Source organism: Hyperolius riggenbachi, chromosome 12 (assembly GCF_040937935.1).
Source record: "Hyperolius riggenbachi isolate aHypRig1 chromosome 12, aHypRig1.pri, whole genome shotgun sequence".
Classification (NCBI taxonomy): Eukaryota; Metazoa; Chordata; class Amphibia; order Anura; family Hyperoliidae; genus Hyperolius; species Hyperolius riggenbachi.
In genome coordinates this window covers 16,045,099-16,064,987 of record NC_090657.1, presented here as the reverse complement: position 1 = coordinate 16,064,987, position 19,889 = coordinate 16,045,099, and the positions used below count along the sequence as shown (strand labels likewise).

General features: G+C 46.2%; 1 protein-coding gene across 4 annotated transcripts in view; it reads right to left on the bottom strand.

Annotated features, from left to right (window-relative positions):
* LOC137542408 (ABC-type organic anion transporter ABCA8-like) overlaps positions 1 to 19,889 on the bottom strand; it is a 219,540-nt gene that overhangs the window by 50,578 nt on the left and 149,073 nt on the right. For all 4 annotated transcript variants that reach the window (XM_068264299.1, XM_068264298.1, XM_068264300.1 and 1 more), the window contains 6 exons: positions 18,173 to 18,339; positions 17,955 to 18,082; positions 17,189 to 17,326; positions 13,075 to 13,185; positions 5,035 to 5,205; positions 2,377 to 2,490 (listed from right to left, as the gene is read on the bottom strand). In XM_068264299.1, the coding sequence (XP_068120400.1) occupies positions 2,377 to 2,490; positions 5,035 to 5,205; positions 13,075 to 13,185; positions 17,189 to 17,326; positions 17,955 to 18,082; positions 18,173 to 18,339 (829 nt within the window). The remainder of the gene's footprint in view (positions 1 to 2,376; positions 2,491 to 5,034; positions 5,206 to 13,074; positions 13,186 to 17,188; positions 17,327 to 17,954; positions 18,083 to 18,172; positions 18,340 to 19,889) is intronic.

Below are 19,889 nucleotides of genomic sequence, written 5' to 3'. Positions count from 1 at the left end.
GTGACGAAACACGTTAGGCGGAGCTTCGACACGCACGCTTTACCAACTTGACACGGAAGACGGAACTACCAGCGCTACGGCGTGGATACTTGGAGGACATCAATGCCGGTTAGCCGGACATGTGAGATGAGCCTTTGATTTTCTTGTACATGGTACGCATATGCTTTTACTAGGGGCTAGACCCATATTAAATAAGGATTTTACGCAATGAGAAGCGGATGTCTTATGTTTTCTCCTAGCTACCTGTTGCAGTGATTATATATTTGCCTTAATACAAAGCAGAGATTCTGTGAGCAGGGAATTGAGGGAGGGGGGGGGGGGGAGTGTGACCCCCGTTCCTGCATGCGGTGTTTTTTTCCAGAGCACAGTGTGTTGTGTTGACACAGGGTGTACGAGTGTTTAAGGATTACCCGCTATGTGCTTGCTCTCTCTTTGACATAGGTTTCTAATGCTGCACAGGAGTTAACACCAGAAGCGCTGCTGTGAACGATATACTTGCTCCTCCTTCCTTTTTTCACCTTTTTTAAAAAAAATAGTGGCTGCAGAGACGCCCTGAAAGTTTTAGATGTTTGCCTCCCAATAAAGTCTATGAAGCCTGCAATTATTTTGCGGTAAAATCGCGTACGTAAAATTTGATGTTCGCTATATCACTACCCATCACTCATCACATGATTGTGCCTCCTCTTCATCACACCACTATATCTCCTCCACCTGACATCCATTTAAGTAGGGCATGGAAAGACCCTCATGATAGGGCTGGCTGTGCTGGGAAGGAAGGTGTTAAGTTTAAAAGGTCAGGGGGTGGGGGAGTCAGGGAAAGCTACGATCCCTGCAGTGATTGGGTGAAAGGGAGTGAGGCCTAGACAGTATTTAAGACAAGGGGGTAGGGGTCAAAAAGAGAGGTTAAAGCATGTACCCACGACACGACTTTTTGCACAATTTTTTTTTTGCTCTATTTCTCTCATTTCCAGTGAGAAAGATTTCGAGCAGCGGCACAAAGGTGGAAGAACAAGAAGAGCCTTATCCAGACTCGGTGTGATCCATTCTGTTTGGTCGGTCTCCACCCTGAGCAAGAGGTTAATGTCGAGGTGAACATGATCGGCTTATTTTGAGACTTGGGAGCAGTGGAGCGACCTTACACGCCAGGTGGGAGGTTATCTGTCTGATGAAGATCGTCTGTGCCTCTTGGTATATTTCATAAGCAGTAACTTTACACAGGGTACATTGGCCTTGGCCATGGTCAGGAAACTAGCTGGCCTTGCCTCCATGATTAATAAGCTCCATGGGCTGCGGGACATGACTAAACAATTTTTGGTGCGACAAGCAATGAAAGGAGTCAGAGTGGGCCACAAAGCAAGCGATTCTCACAGGCCAGTCATGTTTCAAGGCAAGTGCTTAAGCAACAAAACTAGCAGCTTAGTCTGTGTCTCTGGAGGGCAGATGGTGTACATCTGAATGCAATGGACATCAACATGTGGGCATTGGACCTGCAAGATGGCATTCAGAGGGCCTTGGGGTTGGTTGAGGTCTCTTGAACATGAGGGGTCACACTTACTCGCTGTGACCGGGTAAGGTCTCCAGAGGTCAGTTGATGGTAAGGTTTGGTGAGGGATTGCCTCGGTGCAAAAACCTCAGGCTCATGTGTTGGTCTGCAGTTGCAGGTGTTGGAGACATGCAGTCATCCCTGAGCCGGTGACCACAGCTGGGGGCCGATTACAGGCTGCATGCCTAATGGTGTTGGAGAGGGCCTCTGGTTCCCTTACCTTGATTATTCTGATGTATTACAATTATGCGATTGTTAAATTGTTCATGTTTAATAATTAAGGGCTGGTTTTGCTTATTTATTCAAGTTGCTAAGCAGTCCATGTTTTTATTTGTCTATGGGTTTGCTGGGGGGGGGGGGGGGGGGTGTTATGTCTGATTCTGAGTCCTGCAAAGAATAGGCATTGCCCCATTATCAAGTCTTCCCCATAACATCATTGTATGTTCTCCACCATCACATTACTGTACCTCCTTCTCCACCATATTACTGATCCTTCTAACTATAACATTATTGTACTTCATCTCCAATAACATCATTCTCCACCTCCCCCAGACGTCATATCCCCTCCCCCATGAAATCACTGTACTTCCTCCACTATAACATCACTGTACCTCCTTCCTATCACATCACTGCATCCCCTCCCCTATTCCATCACTGTAACCCCTTCAACATCACCTCAATGTACCTCCTCCCTTTCACATCACTTGTATATGTCAAACCACACAAAGTGACACTTCCAGTGTGTTCCTGTATCGCCTCACCACAATGACACTGACTGCAGTCACTCTGCTATTCTGGAGGGTGTTGGTGATGTGTATGATGTTGAACCTTACCAAGATGAAGAAGAATGACCACCAATCGTGATGACTTTTTCCTTTCCTGAATATAAAGGCGATGAGATATACGTAGAGAACAAGGGCTGCACCATACCCAAAGACCTCAAAGATCTACAAGCAAAAGAAGATGATAGGTGCTCAGCGCATAGACTAAAAGATAATACACACCCAGACAGACAGATTCCGGTAGATAGACAATGTTAAACTCACCTCCCTGACGATCCGGCAGGGAAAGCCTCTTCCTCTAATATCAACCCGGCAGCTATGCTGCAAAAACGTGGATGAACGTATCCCCTTCTCTTCCCGCCATGAGCACGGGGAGCACATATGTGGCACTCTTCTTGTGTGTGTGCCAGGTGGCAGACTGATGCCAGTCAGTCCTGCCAGCTAGCAAGTTCTGTCTAGTCTCGCCAGTCAGTCCTGCCAGTCACACCAGCCAGCCTGTCTGCCATAATCAGTGGGGCAATTCCAAGGTCATGACCCGGTAACCACCAGGCAACAAAATTGTCCACTACCCACTAGGGAAGGGGTCCCCAACCACCGGGCCGCGGCCCAATACCGGGCCGCAGGACACGTTGTGTTGGGCCGCGGTCCCCTGCCTCACTGTAGTGCAGCCGCGGTTCACTGGCAGCTGCGGCTGTACAATAAAATGTATCGATCGTACCTGGAAGCCTTCAGCCAGTAGACAGAGGCTGGTCCCCGGGTGGCTGAGCCAATACAAATCTCTTCCTCTCTCTCTCTCCCACCCTCCCTTCCTACCACCAGCCAATCAGTGGGGCTCTGGCACAAAGAAAGGGAGAGAGGCAGCCAATGAAACATGCCCACACAAAACCCGGCTAGTTCAAGCAGCCTGGAAGAGTGAGGCAGCCTAGTCCAGGAGGAGGACGACACAGTGAAGAGTCAGCTACCATAATTCCCTCAGTCCTGACTCTGCAGTAGCGAGGTAATTTTAGCTTGCTTTCCAAGACTGGAATAGAAGGGGAGACGAGCTGCAATGCTTGAGCTGGGAGGAGACACAGGCAGTACGAGAGGGGATTTGTTTAGCTCTGCACTTTTTCACCTACGGTTCAGAAGCACACAGAGCAGAAAAGCAGCACACAGCACACGCTGCCTCAGTGACAGCCTATCACTCAGCATGCAGCAGAAAAGCAGCACACAGCACACGCTGCCTCAGTGACAGCCTATCACTCAGCATGCAGCAGAAAAGCAGCACACAGCACACGCTGCCTCAGTGACAGCCTATCACTCAGCATGCAGCAGAAAAGCAGCACACAGCACACGCTGCCTCAGTGACAGCCTATCACTCAGCATGCAGCAGAAAAGCAGCACACAGCACACGCTGCCTCAGTGACAGCCTATCACTCAGCATGCAGCAGAAAAGCAGCACACAGCACACGCTGCCTCAGTGACAGCCTATCACTCAGCATGCAGCAGAAAAGCAGCACACAGCACACGCTGCCTCAGTGACAGCCTATCACTCAGCATGCAGCAGAAAAGCAGCACACAGCACACGCTGCCTCAGTGACAGCCTATCACTCAGCATGCAGCAGAAAAGCAGCACACAGCACACGCTGCCTCAGTGACAGCCTATCACTCAGCATGCAGCAGAAAAGCAGCACACAGCACACGCTGCCTCAGTGACAGCCTATCACTCAGCATGCAGCAGAAAAGCAGCACACAGCACACGCTGCCTCAGTGACAGCCTATCACTCAGCATGCACTGGTCTGTTCTGGTTGCTTCTTAACTGTAGGTGAAAAGTGCAGAGCTCTGACTGACAAACCCCCTCTCCTATTCCTGTGTCTCCCCCCAGCTGGCAGCAGGATTTGGTTAGCAGTGCTGCTTATCCCATTCTATAAGCTGGGGTCTGTGTCTCCCCACCCCCCTGTACTGCTACTGACCTGTTTATGTACTGTCTCCTCCAGTTAGTTCAGTGCTCCCACTTCTACAATTACAGAAGCACATTGCTTGCAGCCTTGACTTAAGCACCATATATTTTAGAATCAGAGAGATTTTATACTTACCTGGGGCTTCCTCCAGCCCCATAAGCACCACTGCCTCCCTTGCTGTCCTCCCATGTGGCTCTGTTCAGCCACAGTCAACCCCGGTAATCTGGCTCGGTTGCAAGTTGGGCTCTTCTGTGCATACGCACCTATGTATGGGGCTGGAGGAAGCCCCAGGTAAGTATAAAATCTTTCTGATTTATGCTCTTGGATACATTTTCATCTGTATACACACTAGCAACTGATGTCACCCGTCTGGGATCAGGATTTGATCCCCTTGGGTGACTTCTCTGGGCCGGGCTGCACACACATCCCAGTTGAGTAGCTGATTATGCGCTGTGTTGCTATGGGGGGGGGGGGGCGCGGAGGGACGTCGAGCAGCGTGCTCGATTTCTCTCCATCCCGGTCTGCCGGGCCTTGGAGAAAATGTCTTGCATCAAAGCGGTCCTTGGGTCCGAAATGGTTGGGGACCCCTGCACTAGGGGTAGCAGCCCATCATGCTAAGGTGCTCTGGTAAAGACCTAAGGTCACCCCCTGGGGGTGCCTACACCAGTCATTGATACCGGGATGAACCAGGTGCTGATTGATTGATAAATAAGTAGATAGATACACAGGCAGATACGTACATACATACATACATAGACATATACTGACCACAGTAAAAATTGTCCAGGCATCCAGGAAGATATTATAGTTGACCAGTAGCAAGATGGTAGTCATCAAGAACAGCAGCAGCCAGTAGAAGGAAATGTCCACCAGGGCATGTCCACACCAGTACGCTGAAGGGAAAAGGCCAGATATGTGGAGCTGGCTGCGAGCTTTTATCTAGACACAGGAGAGAGAGATGATATCATTGCACAATATACAACAATGCTTAAAAGGTTCTGGACAGGTCTGAACGTTTAGTAATTCTGCAATGATTGGCTCCAAATACTGAGCCGTGATCCCACCCACGAGACTATCTGGACCAGTAGCTAAAGGGAGCAGCGGTCAACCGTGATTGGCTGGGCTTGCAGCAGCGCCCCCTGGCCGACTGGCCGATTTCAGTGATTGGCTAAGGTGGTGCATCTGGATCATGCCCATGGAGTTATCAGGGCTCTTCTGTGCACATACTGAGGGCTGGTATGCCTGCATAATAAGCTGATGTACTTTGACTTTTGAACAAACAGTCCCTGCAAAAGCCATTTTTTCACAGTCTGATCATCTGGGCATGCTGGTGCACGAAATTACAGGATGATCTAACTATGGCCAGTACTGGAAACATTCAGCTTGAACTATGACTAGGCCCGGCTTTACCTCCCAGGAGCCTTAGACTTCACCCTTTATGAAACTTTCACCGCCCACCAAACTGATCCGCAAGTGTACTGGCTGTCCCAGCTTTCACCTCTCCCTTACTTCCCCTGCCCATCATAGGTAGCTACAGGTGCCCCTTAATATCAGGCAGCCAGAAGAACCCTCAATAATAAGTAGCTAGAGGTGCCCCCAAGTATTAGGTAGCTAGAGGAATCTCTGTGTTAAGTAGACAGAGGTGCACTCGACTGAAGGGAGATCTGTTCAGTTAAATACCGAGACTCGGGTGAGTAACGTCTCATTTGCACTCTCATTAGGACTCTGCATAGATAAGGCAGGAGGGAGGCACTCGAGCAGGGGAGTGAGCCGCCTTTCCATCTATAAGCGCCTGTAGGCACATGCCAACAGTGCCTTATGGTAAATCCAGCCCTGACTATGAAAGCTGCATAAATTAATTGCAATTGATGATAGACTTTTGCAGTCAGAAATAGATCTGAAAGCAACGTGAATCAAATGTTATGGCACAGTTTCATATGTTTTGGAGTGCTGTTATAAGTTCTAGCCATATTGTTTGCACTACATGAACGGAACACTTTACTGGCCTAACAGCCAGTGCACTCTTTTATTGGAGGCTGGAGGTCTACAAACGGTGTGTGAGGACATTGCCATCATGTTGCTTTGTAGCAGGCTTATTACCCCTTCATCCTCACATTAGGGACATGTAATTTTACAGGCGCTGTTTTCTTTGTTCTTAGTAATATTATCAGTGCTGATACTTGCATTTAGTTGCATGATCTTCCAATTAATTTTTGTGTAACTAGTAAGGGCTTGATTCACAAAGCAGTGCTAACCTACTTAGCACGTCTAAAGTCTTTAGGCGCGCTAACCAGGGTGCTAAGTAGGTTAGCACCGGTTTTCTAAATCAGATCGCGCGCTATGTACCGCGTGCAAAGTTTTGCGCGCGCCAAGTCCCATAGGCTTTAATGGGCACTTTGCGCGGGAGCGCACTGCGCTCTGTGCAGTGCACGCATAAAGTTTTGCATGCATAACTTTGCGTGCGATGCGGTTCGCGTGCAAATTAGCGCGCAAAAAGCTCATTTAGACGTGCTAAGGGGGTTTTCACAGGCGTGCTAACAGTTAGCACTGCTTTGTGAATCAAGCCCAATGTGTATTGCATTGTAGCCTAGATAGACAGCTTGGGGGAGAAGAGGTCAACAAGATTCCCCTGCTTCATGGACACATCAGGTTTACTATATGTCTCTGTTTATTGTCCTCTAAATCTAGGTGCCACTTATAGTCCGGTGCGTCTTATGGTCCGAAAAATGCGGTAACCTGCTTTTTATGCAAGTAGGAAAACTAAATAATAGAAGTAGCCTTTAAACGACCGCTCAACGCTAATTGGCTGGGGCGGGGTTTTGCAGAAGATTGTGCGCGCCGATGCGCAAGCATCTCCGCTCCGTCGTTGATCGCACGCTAGGAGACTGTTAGGCGTCGAAACCGCCGTCTATTTACAATGTACAGCGCCGCGATCTAAGGCAGCGCTGTACTGGGGACAGCCGTGCTACATGGCTGTCCCCCTGGGAGGCACAGAGCGTGATCGGCTCTCATAGGCTGATGTCTACGAGAGCCGATTGCTGGGATTGGCTGCCGGGGGGAGGGAGGGTGTGAAATAAAATATTAAAAATGCACATATTTATTTAAAAATAAAACAATTAAATATTTAAAACAAAATAAACAAACATCATAGCAGGGATCAAAGCCCACCAACGAAAGCTCTGTTGGTGGGCAGAAAAGGGGGGGGATCACTTGTGTGCTAGGTTTGTATGGCCCTGCAGCGAGGCCTTAAAGCTGCAGTGGCCTAATTAGTAAAAAAATAGCCTGGTCACTAGGGTGGGAGAAGCCTGTGGTCCTTAGGTGGTTAAACAAACGAGTAGGGGTTAGCAGTGTCATGACAGGACCCACATGACAGGCAATAAAACCAAGGTAAAAGGGACAACTGTAACAAGAGGGAAATTTAGGCTGCTATATTTATTTCCTTTTAAACAACCCCAGGTTCTTGGCAGCCTTGGCTGATCTATTTGGCTGCAGCAGTGTCTGAATCACACCAGAAGCAAACAAGCAGCTAATCTTGTCAGATGTGACAATAATGTCAGAAACACCTGATCTGCTGCATGCTTGTTCTGGGTCTATGGATAAAAGTATTAAGCCCCGTCTACACGAAGCGTTCCGGTGGCTCGATTAGCCGCCGGATCGCCTCTGCCGCGTACCCGCCGCGTCCCCGCTCGCCCGCGTGGTGGTATTCGATCCCCCCTCGTCCCCGCGTGGTGCTGCTTATCTTCCGCTTGATTCCCTGCCATTGTCCCCTCGTGGGGAACGAGCAGGGAATCGGCGGTGGCGAGATCTGAGCTGTCGGATCTTATCAATCGAGCCGCATCAGCGGCTCGATTGATAAGTCACATCGCTCCGTGTAGATGGAGCATTAGAGGCAGAAGATCAGCAGGATAGCCAGGCAACTGGTATGGTTTAAAAGGAAATAAATATGGCAGCCTCCATATCCCTCTCATTAGAGTTGTCCTTTAACTTAATCCAAATGCTTTCAGATGCCTACAGAGCGTCATTAAGAACTGTAGTTCACATTTAACGCTGGGAATACACGGCTCGATTTTGAGCTATTAAGATGACTTGATAGATAATTTCCGACATGTCCGATCTCGCCCGATCATTTCCGCGCTTGATTCCGCATTGCGGACAATGGAAAAAGATAAGAAAAACGAGTGGAAGATAAGAGAATCGCCTGCGGAATCAAGCAGGGAATCGATCGAGAGAGTAGTTTGTATTTATTAGGTAATTTACTTACTTTAATGTTTGGCAGTCATTGCGCTCAAAGTGCTAATTAAATTAGTAAATCGATAAAACTATAGTCAAGCCGAAAGCAATAGGTCATTTCCAGACTTGTCTCAAGAACTAGGCTTCTATAGTCCTTTCTGGCAACCCCTCTCAGTAAATCAAACATGTCCTGTTAAAGACCTCCAGACGGTAGCAGGAAAAAAGGGGCGCCGGCAGCTAGTGGACAAAAAGGGCGCCGCCATTCACTCCCACAATAAATATTGTTTAATGGGCGCCGAACAGGAAAAAAGGGCGCCGGAGATTATTAACATTTTACAAACGGCGCCCGGAGATTTTTAATGTTTTATTACTGTGCTTGTGATGATTTAAGTTTAGAAAATACGCCCGTGACGAATTACGTTTATAAAGATACTAAACATATGTATCATATTTAACTAAAATATTATTTAAAATGTTATCCCTTACTGTTTGAAAAACATTATTATTAACAAAATAAAGCGATCAGTACGTAACGTAAATTGCAATATATTTTTTATAGACACTATTTGTAAAACATTATTGTCCACACAATAAAATTATTTAAAATTTGTATTCCTTAATGTTTGTAAAGCATTATTATTCACAAAATAAAGTGATTGGTATGTAAAGTAAATTGCAATATATTTTTTACAGTCACTATTTGTAAAACATTATTATTCACATAATAAAGCGTACAGTAAGGGGGATGGTTAGGGTTAGGCACCACCAGGGGGTGGTGGTTAGGGTTAGGCACCACCAGGGGGGGGGGGGTGGTTAGGGTTAGGCACCACCAGGGGGATATAGGGGTTAGGGATAGGTACAGGGAGGGTTCTGTGTGAGAAAAGGGTTAGGTATAGTCACAGTACAATATACACCACCAGAGGGGGTGGTTAGGGTTAGGCACCACCAGGGGGGTGGTTAGGGTTAGGCACCACCAGGGGGTGGTTAGGGTTAGGCACCACCAGGGGGGTCTAGGGGTTAGGGATAGGTACAGGGAGGGTTCTGTGTGAGAGAAGGGTTAGGTATAGTTACAGTACAATATACACCACCAGGGGGGTCTTAGGTTTAGGCACCACCAGGGGGGTGGTTAGGGTTAGGCACCACCAGGGGGTGCTTAGGGTTAGGCACCACCAGGGGGGTCTAGGGGTTAGGGATAGGTACAGGGAGGGTTCTGTGTGAGAGAAGGGTTAGGTATAGTTACAGTACAATATACACCACCAGGGGGGTGGTTAGGGTTAGGCACCAACAAGGGGGTCTAGGGGTTAGGGATAGGTACAGGGAGGGTTCTGTGTGAGAGTAGGGTTAGGTATAGTTACAGTACAATATACACCACCAGGGGGGTCTTAGGTTTAGGCACCACCAGGGGGGTGGTTAGGGTTAGGCACCACCAGGGGGTGGTTAGGGTTAGGCACCACCAGGGGGGTCTAGGGGTTAGGGATAGGTACAGGGAGGGTTCTGTGTGAGAGAAGGGTTAGGTATAGTTACAGTACAATATACACCACCAGGGGGGTGGTTAGGGTTAGGCACCAACAAGGGGGTCTAGGGGTTAGGGATAGGTACAGGGAGGGTTCTGTGTGAGAGTAGGGTTAGGTATAGTTACAGTACAATATACATAACCAGGGGGGGTGCTTAGGGTTAGGCACCACCAGGGGGGTCTTAGGGTTAGGTACCACCAGGGGGGTCTAGGGGATAGGGATAGGTACAGGGAGGGTTCTGTGTGAGAGTAGGGTTAGGTATAGTTACAGTACAATATACATCACCAGGGGGGTGCTTAGGGTTAGGCACCACCAGGGGGGTCTTAGGTTTAGGCACCACCAGGGGGGGTCTAGGGGATAGGGATAGGTACAGGGAGGGTTCTGTGTGAGAGTAGGGTTAGGTATAGTTACAGTACAATATACACCACCAGGGGGGTGCTTAGGGTTAGGCACCACCAGGGGGGTCTTAGGGTTAGGCACCACCAGGGGGGGGAGGTGCTCTAGGGGATAGGGATAGGTACAGGGAGGGTTCTGTGTGAGAGTAGGGTTAGGTATAGTTACAGTACAATATACACCACCAGGGGGGTGCTTAGGGTTAGGCACCACCAGGGGGTCTTAGGGTTAGGCACCACCAGGGGGGGGGGGTGCTCTAGGGGATTGGGATAGGTACAGGGAGGGTTCTGTGTGAGAGTAGGGTTAGGTATAGTTCTAGTAAAATTTTAGTAATACTTACTAATGTTTTACAACACTTATTACGAACATAGTTATATTTAAATCATGTTATAAACAATATTTACAGCCCCACTCATTGTCACGCAAACAAGTAGCACAGCCAGTGTGTACCTTCCCTTTCCTCTAGGCAAACAAGTAGAGAAGCTAGTTCCCCCTCTCCACCACACATACACACAGGTAGTTTGACGAGTGTGTAACCCCCATCCCCTACATTATGCAGAGCATAGATAGGCTAGGTAATCGTGCTCTGCTGCAGCCACTCTTCATATACAGAGTGTTCTGAAGCCTTCCCCTAGATGTTGCAGTTTGAATCCAATGATTCAGGTGGCTTCATGGTAAGGCTGGCCCTCCAGGCTGCATACTTTTTTTTTAAAGGGAACCAGAGATGAACGATTCACACAAAATAAACACATCAGTTGATAGCTTGAAAAGAATAAATGCTCTACCTGATAATTTCACCACTCTGGTGTGCCTTTTTGAGTGTTTTTTATCCATTATTGCTCCAGGAAAAATCCAATATGGCTGCCGGCTCATATCCCTTCTGCTTCCAGGTTATAAGCTGTTCTGGATGTAGTGTCTAGCCTCTATGAGACTATAGACAAGCAGGGTTGTTGCTGCAGCCTTTCATCTGTGTGCTTTCAACTTTATTATTCTGGTATGCTGGGTGGCTGCCTGTAGGAAGTGCCTCTCATAGAAATTAAACTGCATACAGTAGATAATAACAAGCTGCACAGTGCACACAGATACACTTGTCTGTTTCAGAGCTTCTTTCTCAGCAGCAGCAGCCCCTCCTATGTCATCAGAGCTCTAAGTATGCAAAGCAGGAAAGCTGAGCCAGAAGGGGGCAGGCTTGGGCTTGAAAAGACTCCACAGAAGACTGACTCAGCTGTAATGATTCCAGGTCAAACCTAGACTGAATGCTCAGTCGGGGATTTTTAACACAGCTGGTAACAGACAGATTAGGCAGAGAAGAATAAAACTAAAAGCAGGGTAGGTGTTTACAGTCATGTTCCCACTGATACATGTAATACAATACATGAGGGTGCTTCGTCTCTGGTTCTCTTTAAGTGACCCTGAACACAATAAAAATATAAAATGCGATACTGAACTTACCTGGGGCTTCCTCCAGCCCCGTCGTAGTCCGTGAGGTCCCTTGGCGTAATCTGGGATCCTTCCATTCTCCTGCTGGTTGCTCCACTAGCTGTGCAACTTGGCCGGGAGTTGTGAGCAACTGCGCTTGCATGGCCCATCCACACGCCCTTCTCACTCACGTCGAGCGAGCGAGACAGGTGCAAACACTGTTCAGTGTTCCTCTGTTGACAAACTCATGAACACTGACATTCACCCAAGTAAAAGAGGCCTTTCATTTGTTTGACACTAGCCTGGGTTTTGTGGAGATCTGCTAGCTTATTTCTCACCTTTCTTGTAGTGTAAACTTTGTTGGATGGCCACTCATCTGGAAGAAAACATGGGTGTGGAATTCCCCCGATCTGCGCTCCCCTCCAGCTATAAATGGCGAATGAGCAGCGGACAGTAAGAGGCACGGGCGGGGGATCACTCACCTCTTCGTCGTTCCAACGTGCGCTCCACTGATGTCACTTCCTGCAATGCCGGCCACGTACAATACAGTGGGTGGCGTTGCAGGAAGTGACGTCAGTGGAGCGCACGCTGGAACGAGGAAGGTGAGTGATCCCCCGCCCGTGCCTCTTACTGTCCGCTGCTTATTCGCCATTTAAAGCTGGAGGGGAGCGCAGATCGGGGGACCCAGGCGAGGGAGGGAGGGGTCCGACCCCCCTCCCCACCGCTAACCCCAATACCCCCGTCCTGCCCGCTACCCCTCCAGCTCGGCGGCCGCCCCCCCCCGCACCCACGGACGGGCGGATGCCGCCCCTAGAAATTTGCCGCCTGAGGCAAAAGTTTCACCCCGCCTCATGAGCGGGCCGGCCCTGGTTGTGTGTGTTGTAAAGATTGGATTTGGATAGTTAAGTGTCAGATTTTTGTCCTCCCACACCCACTGATTATTTTCCCACCGGTAGAAACACCTGACTTTTCCCTTCAAATTAACCGATAAACCTGGTGGTTTACTTACTCCTGCCACACATGGATATGTTACTTTGTACAATTCCCTGAAATATGAAAACAAAAGTAATCATCTAATGAAAACTGTGATATTTCATTATTCTGTTTGGGACTTGACCAAAAATATGATGTGCTTTGTACACAAGTCATGGAAAAAGAATGCAATCCAAAAGGATGCACAAACTTCCAAGCAGCTCTGTATCTGATGCAGCATGAAGAGGAAAGAAGAGCTGGGAGAAACACTGTCACTCACCCTAGTGTCCTCCATGCTGCTCATGGCAAAGTGAGGGGCCATTCCTGTGGCAAACACCATAGCCAACAAACTCCAGAAGAATACAGTGAAATCGAATTCTCCTTCAATGGTCTAGAAGAACAAAATTATTCTCATCAGCACAATACAGGAAAGTGACCCAAGGCTGCACTTAAAATGGAGTGCTGCCATCTCAGAATAAGGGTGCATACACACGATCAGACCATAGTCTTTGGAAAACGAAAGATCACAGACCAATTTTACCCCCTTCCATGTAGTAGGAGAGCCATACTCTACACAGTCTAGTCTATGGAGCTGAACTCCCCATCAGATAGAAATCTTACCCCCTTCCATGTAGTATGAGAGCCATACTCTACACAGTCTAGTCTATGGAGCTGAACTCCCCATCAGATAAAATCTTTGCAAGATGCTGCACACACAGATGCTGTACAGACACAAAAGATCAGTATCTGCAAAAGATCCATTCCTGCAAAATGCATTCATAGTCTATGAGATCTGCAGATCATCATACACACCTTGTTTAACTGACATTAATCTGCAGATCAGACAATCATCTGCAGATCTGAAGATCCAGCCAGGTGATCTTTCATTTTCCAAAGACTATGGTCTGATGTGTGTATGCACCCTAAATGTTTCAACCAGTGACCTCCTCCAATTTCTCCCCCCATCCGTACATATCACTAGGAGTCAAGGCTCATAAGCACATCAGACCATAGTCTTTGGAAAATGAAAGATCACAGACCAATTTTACCCCATTCCATGTAGTATGAGAGCCACACCTACACAGTCTATTCTATGGAGCTGAACTCCCCATCAGACAGAAATCTTTGCAAGATGCTGCACACAAAGATGCTGTACACATTCAAAAGATCTGTTCCTGCAAAAGATCTGTTCCTGCAAAAGATCTGTTCCTGCAAAAGATCTGTTCCTGCAAAAGATCTGTTCCTGCAAAACATCCGTTCCTGCAAAACATCCGTTCCTGCAAAAGATCCGTTCCTGCAAAATGCATTCATAGTCTATGATATCTGCAGATCATCATACACACCTTGTTTAACAGACATTCATCTGCAGATCAGATCCACCAGGATGGATTTTCAGATCTGCAGATGATTGTCTGATCTGCAGATGGATGTCAGTTAAGCAAGGTGTGTATGATGATCTGAAGATCTCATAGACTATAAATGCAATTTGCAGGAACGGATCTTTTGCAGGAACAGATCGTTTGAATGTCTAAAGCATCTTTGTGTGCAGCATCTTGCAAAGATTTCTGTCTGATGGGGAGTGCAGCTCCATAGAATAGACTGTGTAGAGTGTAGCTCTCATACTACATGGAAGGGGGTAAAATCGGTCTGTGATCTTTCATTTTCAAAAGACTATGGTCTGATGTGTGTATGTGGCCTAAGGATGGTCAATTAGATGCAAATAATCCCAAGTTGATGCAGCATTATGCAAATTGTTTGCAAATTTATGTTGCTTGAAAATGAACCAATCAAGTCCTGCTGAGGTAAAATTCCATTAGTCCAGGCTGCATAAATTTGAATAAAAATGTGCATAATCTTGCATCGGCTCGAAATTATCTGCATTACATTGATCATCCCTAACTGGGAACAGAGAAACAATCAGGTATATTATTATTGATTTATAAAGCACCAACATATTTTGTGGCACTGTACAGAGTAAGAAATACAAACATTGGGTACATAATTATACAGACAGCGGTATACACCAAACAGACACAGGTACAAAATACAGAATTGGTAATTACCATGACAAATGTAACATGATGAATAAAATGGATATCAGACTGCAAGATACAAAATAACCAATTCCGAGACACAAAAGGCTAAGAGAGCCCTACCCCTATGAGCTTACAATCTAAAGGAATGAGGGGGGGGGGGGAGGGGACAAAAGGTGGGATAGTAGCTGGATAGTGTACTGGTTAAGGCTAAGATCCAGGAAAAGAAACCCTGTAACAAGCACCACTCTGAGAATAGGGTATTAACATCAATATATTATTCTTTATTCTTCCATGATCAAAAAATAGGTTTATATCAACACATTTGGAAAATGTACAAAAGTTAAAAACAATTAAAAACACAATATACCCCTGCCAATATCATCTGTAGTAAGTATCAATAAATGGAATATCTGATAGTATGCTCGTATCAACACTGAGGGCTCTATCAAGTGCCCTCCGGTTGGATGAACCCGGGTTCAGTATGTTACTATAAAGTGACGCCCGCGAAACTAGTAGGGCCGGTGTGAGGGGATCCTCCGCCTATCCTTGCCTACCTGTAGCCTGAAATCACCTATCTTCCTGGGCAACACTGCACACTTCACTTATGGGCTGCTTCACTGCCTCTATTCTGATTTATGTATATGTAATATGCAGCAGTGGCTGGAAGGTGTAATGGTTAAGGGCTCTGCCTCTGACACAGGAGACCAGGGTTCGAATCTCGGCTCTGCCTGTTCAGTAAGCCAGCACCGATTCAGTAGGAGACCTTAGGCAAGTCTCCCTAACTCTGCCTATAGAGCGCGTCTTAGTGGCTGCAGCTCTGGCGCTTTGAGTCCGCTGGGAGAAAAGCGCGATATAAATGTAATATGTCTTGTTTTTGTCTTGTCTTTTTAGGGTTTTAAGGTGGTTTGATGTTGAGCATTAATACTTGTATTTTGTATTCTTTGTTTGTCAATTTCTCAATTGCACAGTATTTACTTGGTTTACACTAATTCTGAGCAAGAGCCCTTTTAGTAACATACTGAACCCGGGTTCATCCAACCGGAGGGCACTTGATAGAGCCCTCAGTGTTGATACGAGCATACTATCATATATGCCATTTATTGATACTTACTACAGGTGATATTGGCAGGAATATATTGTGTTTTTAACTTTTGTACAATTTCCAAATGTGTTGATATAAACCTATTTTTTGATCATGGAAGAATAAAGAATAATATATTGATGTGAATACCCTATTCTCAGAGTGGTGCTTGTCACAGGGTTTCTTTTTCTGGTTTTGAGCATTTTTTATACCGACCCTAGCACACTCCATTTAGTTTCAGGATGTGCGGATAAAGTTGTTTTCCAGGGTAATGGTTAAGGGCACCACCTTTGACATGGGAGACCAGACTTCAAATCTTGGCTAGGGTCAGTACCTATTCAGTAAGGAGTCCAAGGCAAGACTCCCTAACACTGCAGGGTGGCCTCTTCAGCACATCCTTAGTGGCTGCAGCTCCTGAACTCTGAGTTAAACAGAGAAAAGCGCTATAGAAATGTTTGTTTGGATTATTAGTAACAAGAGGTGGGGTTGTACAGTATATTCACTATACCATACTAACTGCAAAAGCAGAGGATGTAAAGTAGACTGGGATCAAAGCAAATTACATAACATGTTATGTATTTGCATGCGTTTCCACAAAAAAAGTGCGAGGAAAAATGATTGCGAAATAGTGGTAATAGAATATCATTTATTTTACCGATATTCTACTATTACCCTAAGTACCCCAATTCTCACTTGAATCCACCACTATCTATGCCTAACCCTAACCTCCCCACCTACTCCTAACCCCAGCTATCCCCCCCCCCCCCCTTCCCCATCTACTTCAAAATCTGACCACTCCTACAGTGGAGCCAAAACAGTGACCTACTGCTCCCAGCATGCCCACTGTACCTAAAGAATTCTGCCGCCACTTTACACCGGAGTTTGGCTACACTGTAGCCTAAAGCAGAGACTACTAGATGGCCAGGATGTTCCTCCTTTATGTAAGCTTGTTTATCCAAAAGACCAAATTGCCACCTTTGTCAGTTGGGTATAATACGAAGCCTCAATCTCTGTTAATTCCCACCAAGCACTCCTTTCTTTGAATGAGAGGTTGTCTACATAGGGGAGCCTCTAATTGTAATTAGATCTCTCTCCATCCCATCACAGATGTTGCTTAACATGCACTGACGATCCAAAGATGTAGCATACAGTAAGTTTGGACATCAGGACCATCACTTCCCATTTTTGAAGTTTGTTTTAAACATTGTGACTACGCCCCACCATTATGTCATGTGTCTAATCATACAATAAGTCATCTCCATCCAGATCATACTCACCAGGATCACTGGGTTATTCCACACTCGAATGTGCTGATCGGATCCAGAGAGCTTTAGTATGGCATTACTGATGATGTTAAGCAGGACAGGGAAGACATTCATGGCCCGAGGGTTCCCTATGATGGTGAATCTGTAACCCTTAATGGACAGAAATGACAGGAAATGCTATGAACAAATTATTCATCAAAATATTGGAAGGCTCCCCAAAGGGTATATAAAATGATTGAAGACAGTTTCAAAGGTAAGTTGAAATTTACCCCAAGACAAGGACTGATATAAGATACAAAAAATAATTTATTCAAAAACACCCACTTCCTAAGGTCAATAAAATATAGCCATTTTGAGCCAATTCCTTCTTACCTAGAGACACTGCTTACTGACCTGAGGAAGTGGGTAGATGCCCGTGAAACAGCATGTCTGGTGTTTTTGAATAAATTATTTTTACTTCCTCAGGTCAGTAAGCAGCATCTCTAGGTAAGAATGAATTGGCTCAAATCGGCTATAGTTTATTGACCTGAGGAAGGGGGTGTTCCTGAATAAATTATGCTGTCTGGTGTTTTTGAATAAATTATTTGTATACATCCTTCCTAGTATTACACCTCCGAACCCCAATGGGTTCGGTTTTTAGATTGGGCAACTGTTTGTTTTTACATTTTCCTTAGTTATGACTGCCATTCCCATGTTCAATATAAGAAAGAGAAAGTGGACTTCTGCCACACAACACTGGCTTAGAGGTGGCAGCCTCCATCATATTTCAAATCCTCACCTCTTTTCCTCCAGACACCTCTATGGCTCCTCTGTATACCGTTGTATTGGGATCATATGGACCATCAGTGACATCAATTACAATGTTCTGAGCCACCAACGCAGAAGTAAAGTCCTCTATAGGGGAACCTGCACCACACACAGTACAAAGAGTACAAGGTTAACATGTATATATGCTATATGACACAGGCACACATAACTGCACAGACATGAACCCACCTGTGTTATTAAAGAGAAGGAGGTGGCTGTACATGCGATGTTCTTTATCTCCGCTTCTCTGGAAATACAGATCTGGTGTCAGCTCCCAGATGTGCATCGTTTTCGAATGAGAATTGACAGCCAAGATAATTATGAGTGGGACTGCAAAGAGGAAGATCAGCAGCAGTCTGCAAACATAATACAGAAATATTAAACTATTCTTAAGAGATTGGGTAGGAAATAAAATGCATATATTTTAATGAAAGGAGAAAAACAAAGGCTGCAGCTGGGCAGGAAGGAGAACAGCAACAAGAGCAGCAAGGATAGTATGACAGGTGGTCGGGCAGAGAAGGATGGGTTGGCGTATTACAGGTAGACAAAAAAAAAAGAGGGTGAGTTAGGATAGAAAGAAGGAAAGAAGACTGCACTAACCAAGAAAAGGAGGAGAGGGAGAGAGCAGGTGCATAATGATACTAACAGAAGGAGCAGTGCCAGTTCTTGTACAAGGCAATGTGAACCACGTGCAATTAGAGGGTGGACAAGCTAGCAAATTAACACAGCATGATGCAGAGCAGAGACTTGCCTGCAGGGTCCGTAGAAAAATCTGTTCTGATACCATTTTTCCAATAACTGCATGTGCGCAACTAGATAAGGTATTAGACACAGGTTTAAAAGTTTTTGACTATCCCAAAACTCCCTACTCCCCTCTCAGCAGACACATTCCTTATCTGATCCTCTTAATTGTTTGATTACGGGCGCAGGGTAATGCCTGGTACACAACATGCAATTTCCCAACAGAGAGACTGGGTGAATCAATTATTTCAGACAAGTCCATCCTCACAAGTTTGCTTCAAGCAGCAAGAAGTCTAGAACTTGCCCGGAGAAGGAGTGAAGATGAATGAGATGGGGTGACAAAGAAGTGTGTGTGGGAAGGGGGGGGGGGGGGGAAGGGGGAGAAGGGCAGGGTGAATGAGTGTCAGTCTAACCATGCTGTGATTTCTCCCAGTATGCTCATGGTTTCATGCATGAATGTACCACTGGCTATGGTCTTGTATTAATCTGCTCCAATCCTATTAAGATTGAATATTATTTTGATGCTTTTTTGTAAAAAAAAGTATTATTGTTATATGTACAGTCCGCTTATATGGACGTGGATCTATCTATTTACTTATAATTATTCTTGGGAATGGTTTTCTATCTTTTAAATTCCTTTTTTCCTCATTCCGCCGCCTCCGCCTTGCCGCGCATGCGCCTTTTTACTAGATTACATTGAGGCTTACGTTTGGACGGCGCAGCAGCGTTTGGGTTGCTATGGCAACCCGACGTCTCCTGCGCAATGACGCGGCCGCATCTCGTCTATTGGGCGGCTTCTCTCTTCCGGTTTGGACGGATGGCGTACGGGAGGTTTTTAAAAGCAGCTGCACGCATTTGAAATTTGCCTCATTCAGAAGTAGAGATGGGAAGTTCGGATCTTTTCAATGATCCGGATGATTCGAATCGGATCATTGAAAAGATCCGGATCTTTGATCCGAATCTCGGATCATTTTACAAGGGAAGCATTCGGCGGGTGAAATGGCTAGCAGGGCAGGAGAAGGGGAGGGGGGTGGACACACATAGAAGGGGAGAAGATGGACAGAGGGCAGGGAGGACAGATAAGGGAGGAGGGACGAGCAGAGAGCAGAAATGTTTGTTTGCACACAATACCCACATGCTGCAATCATATGCTTTACATATATTT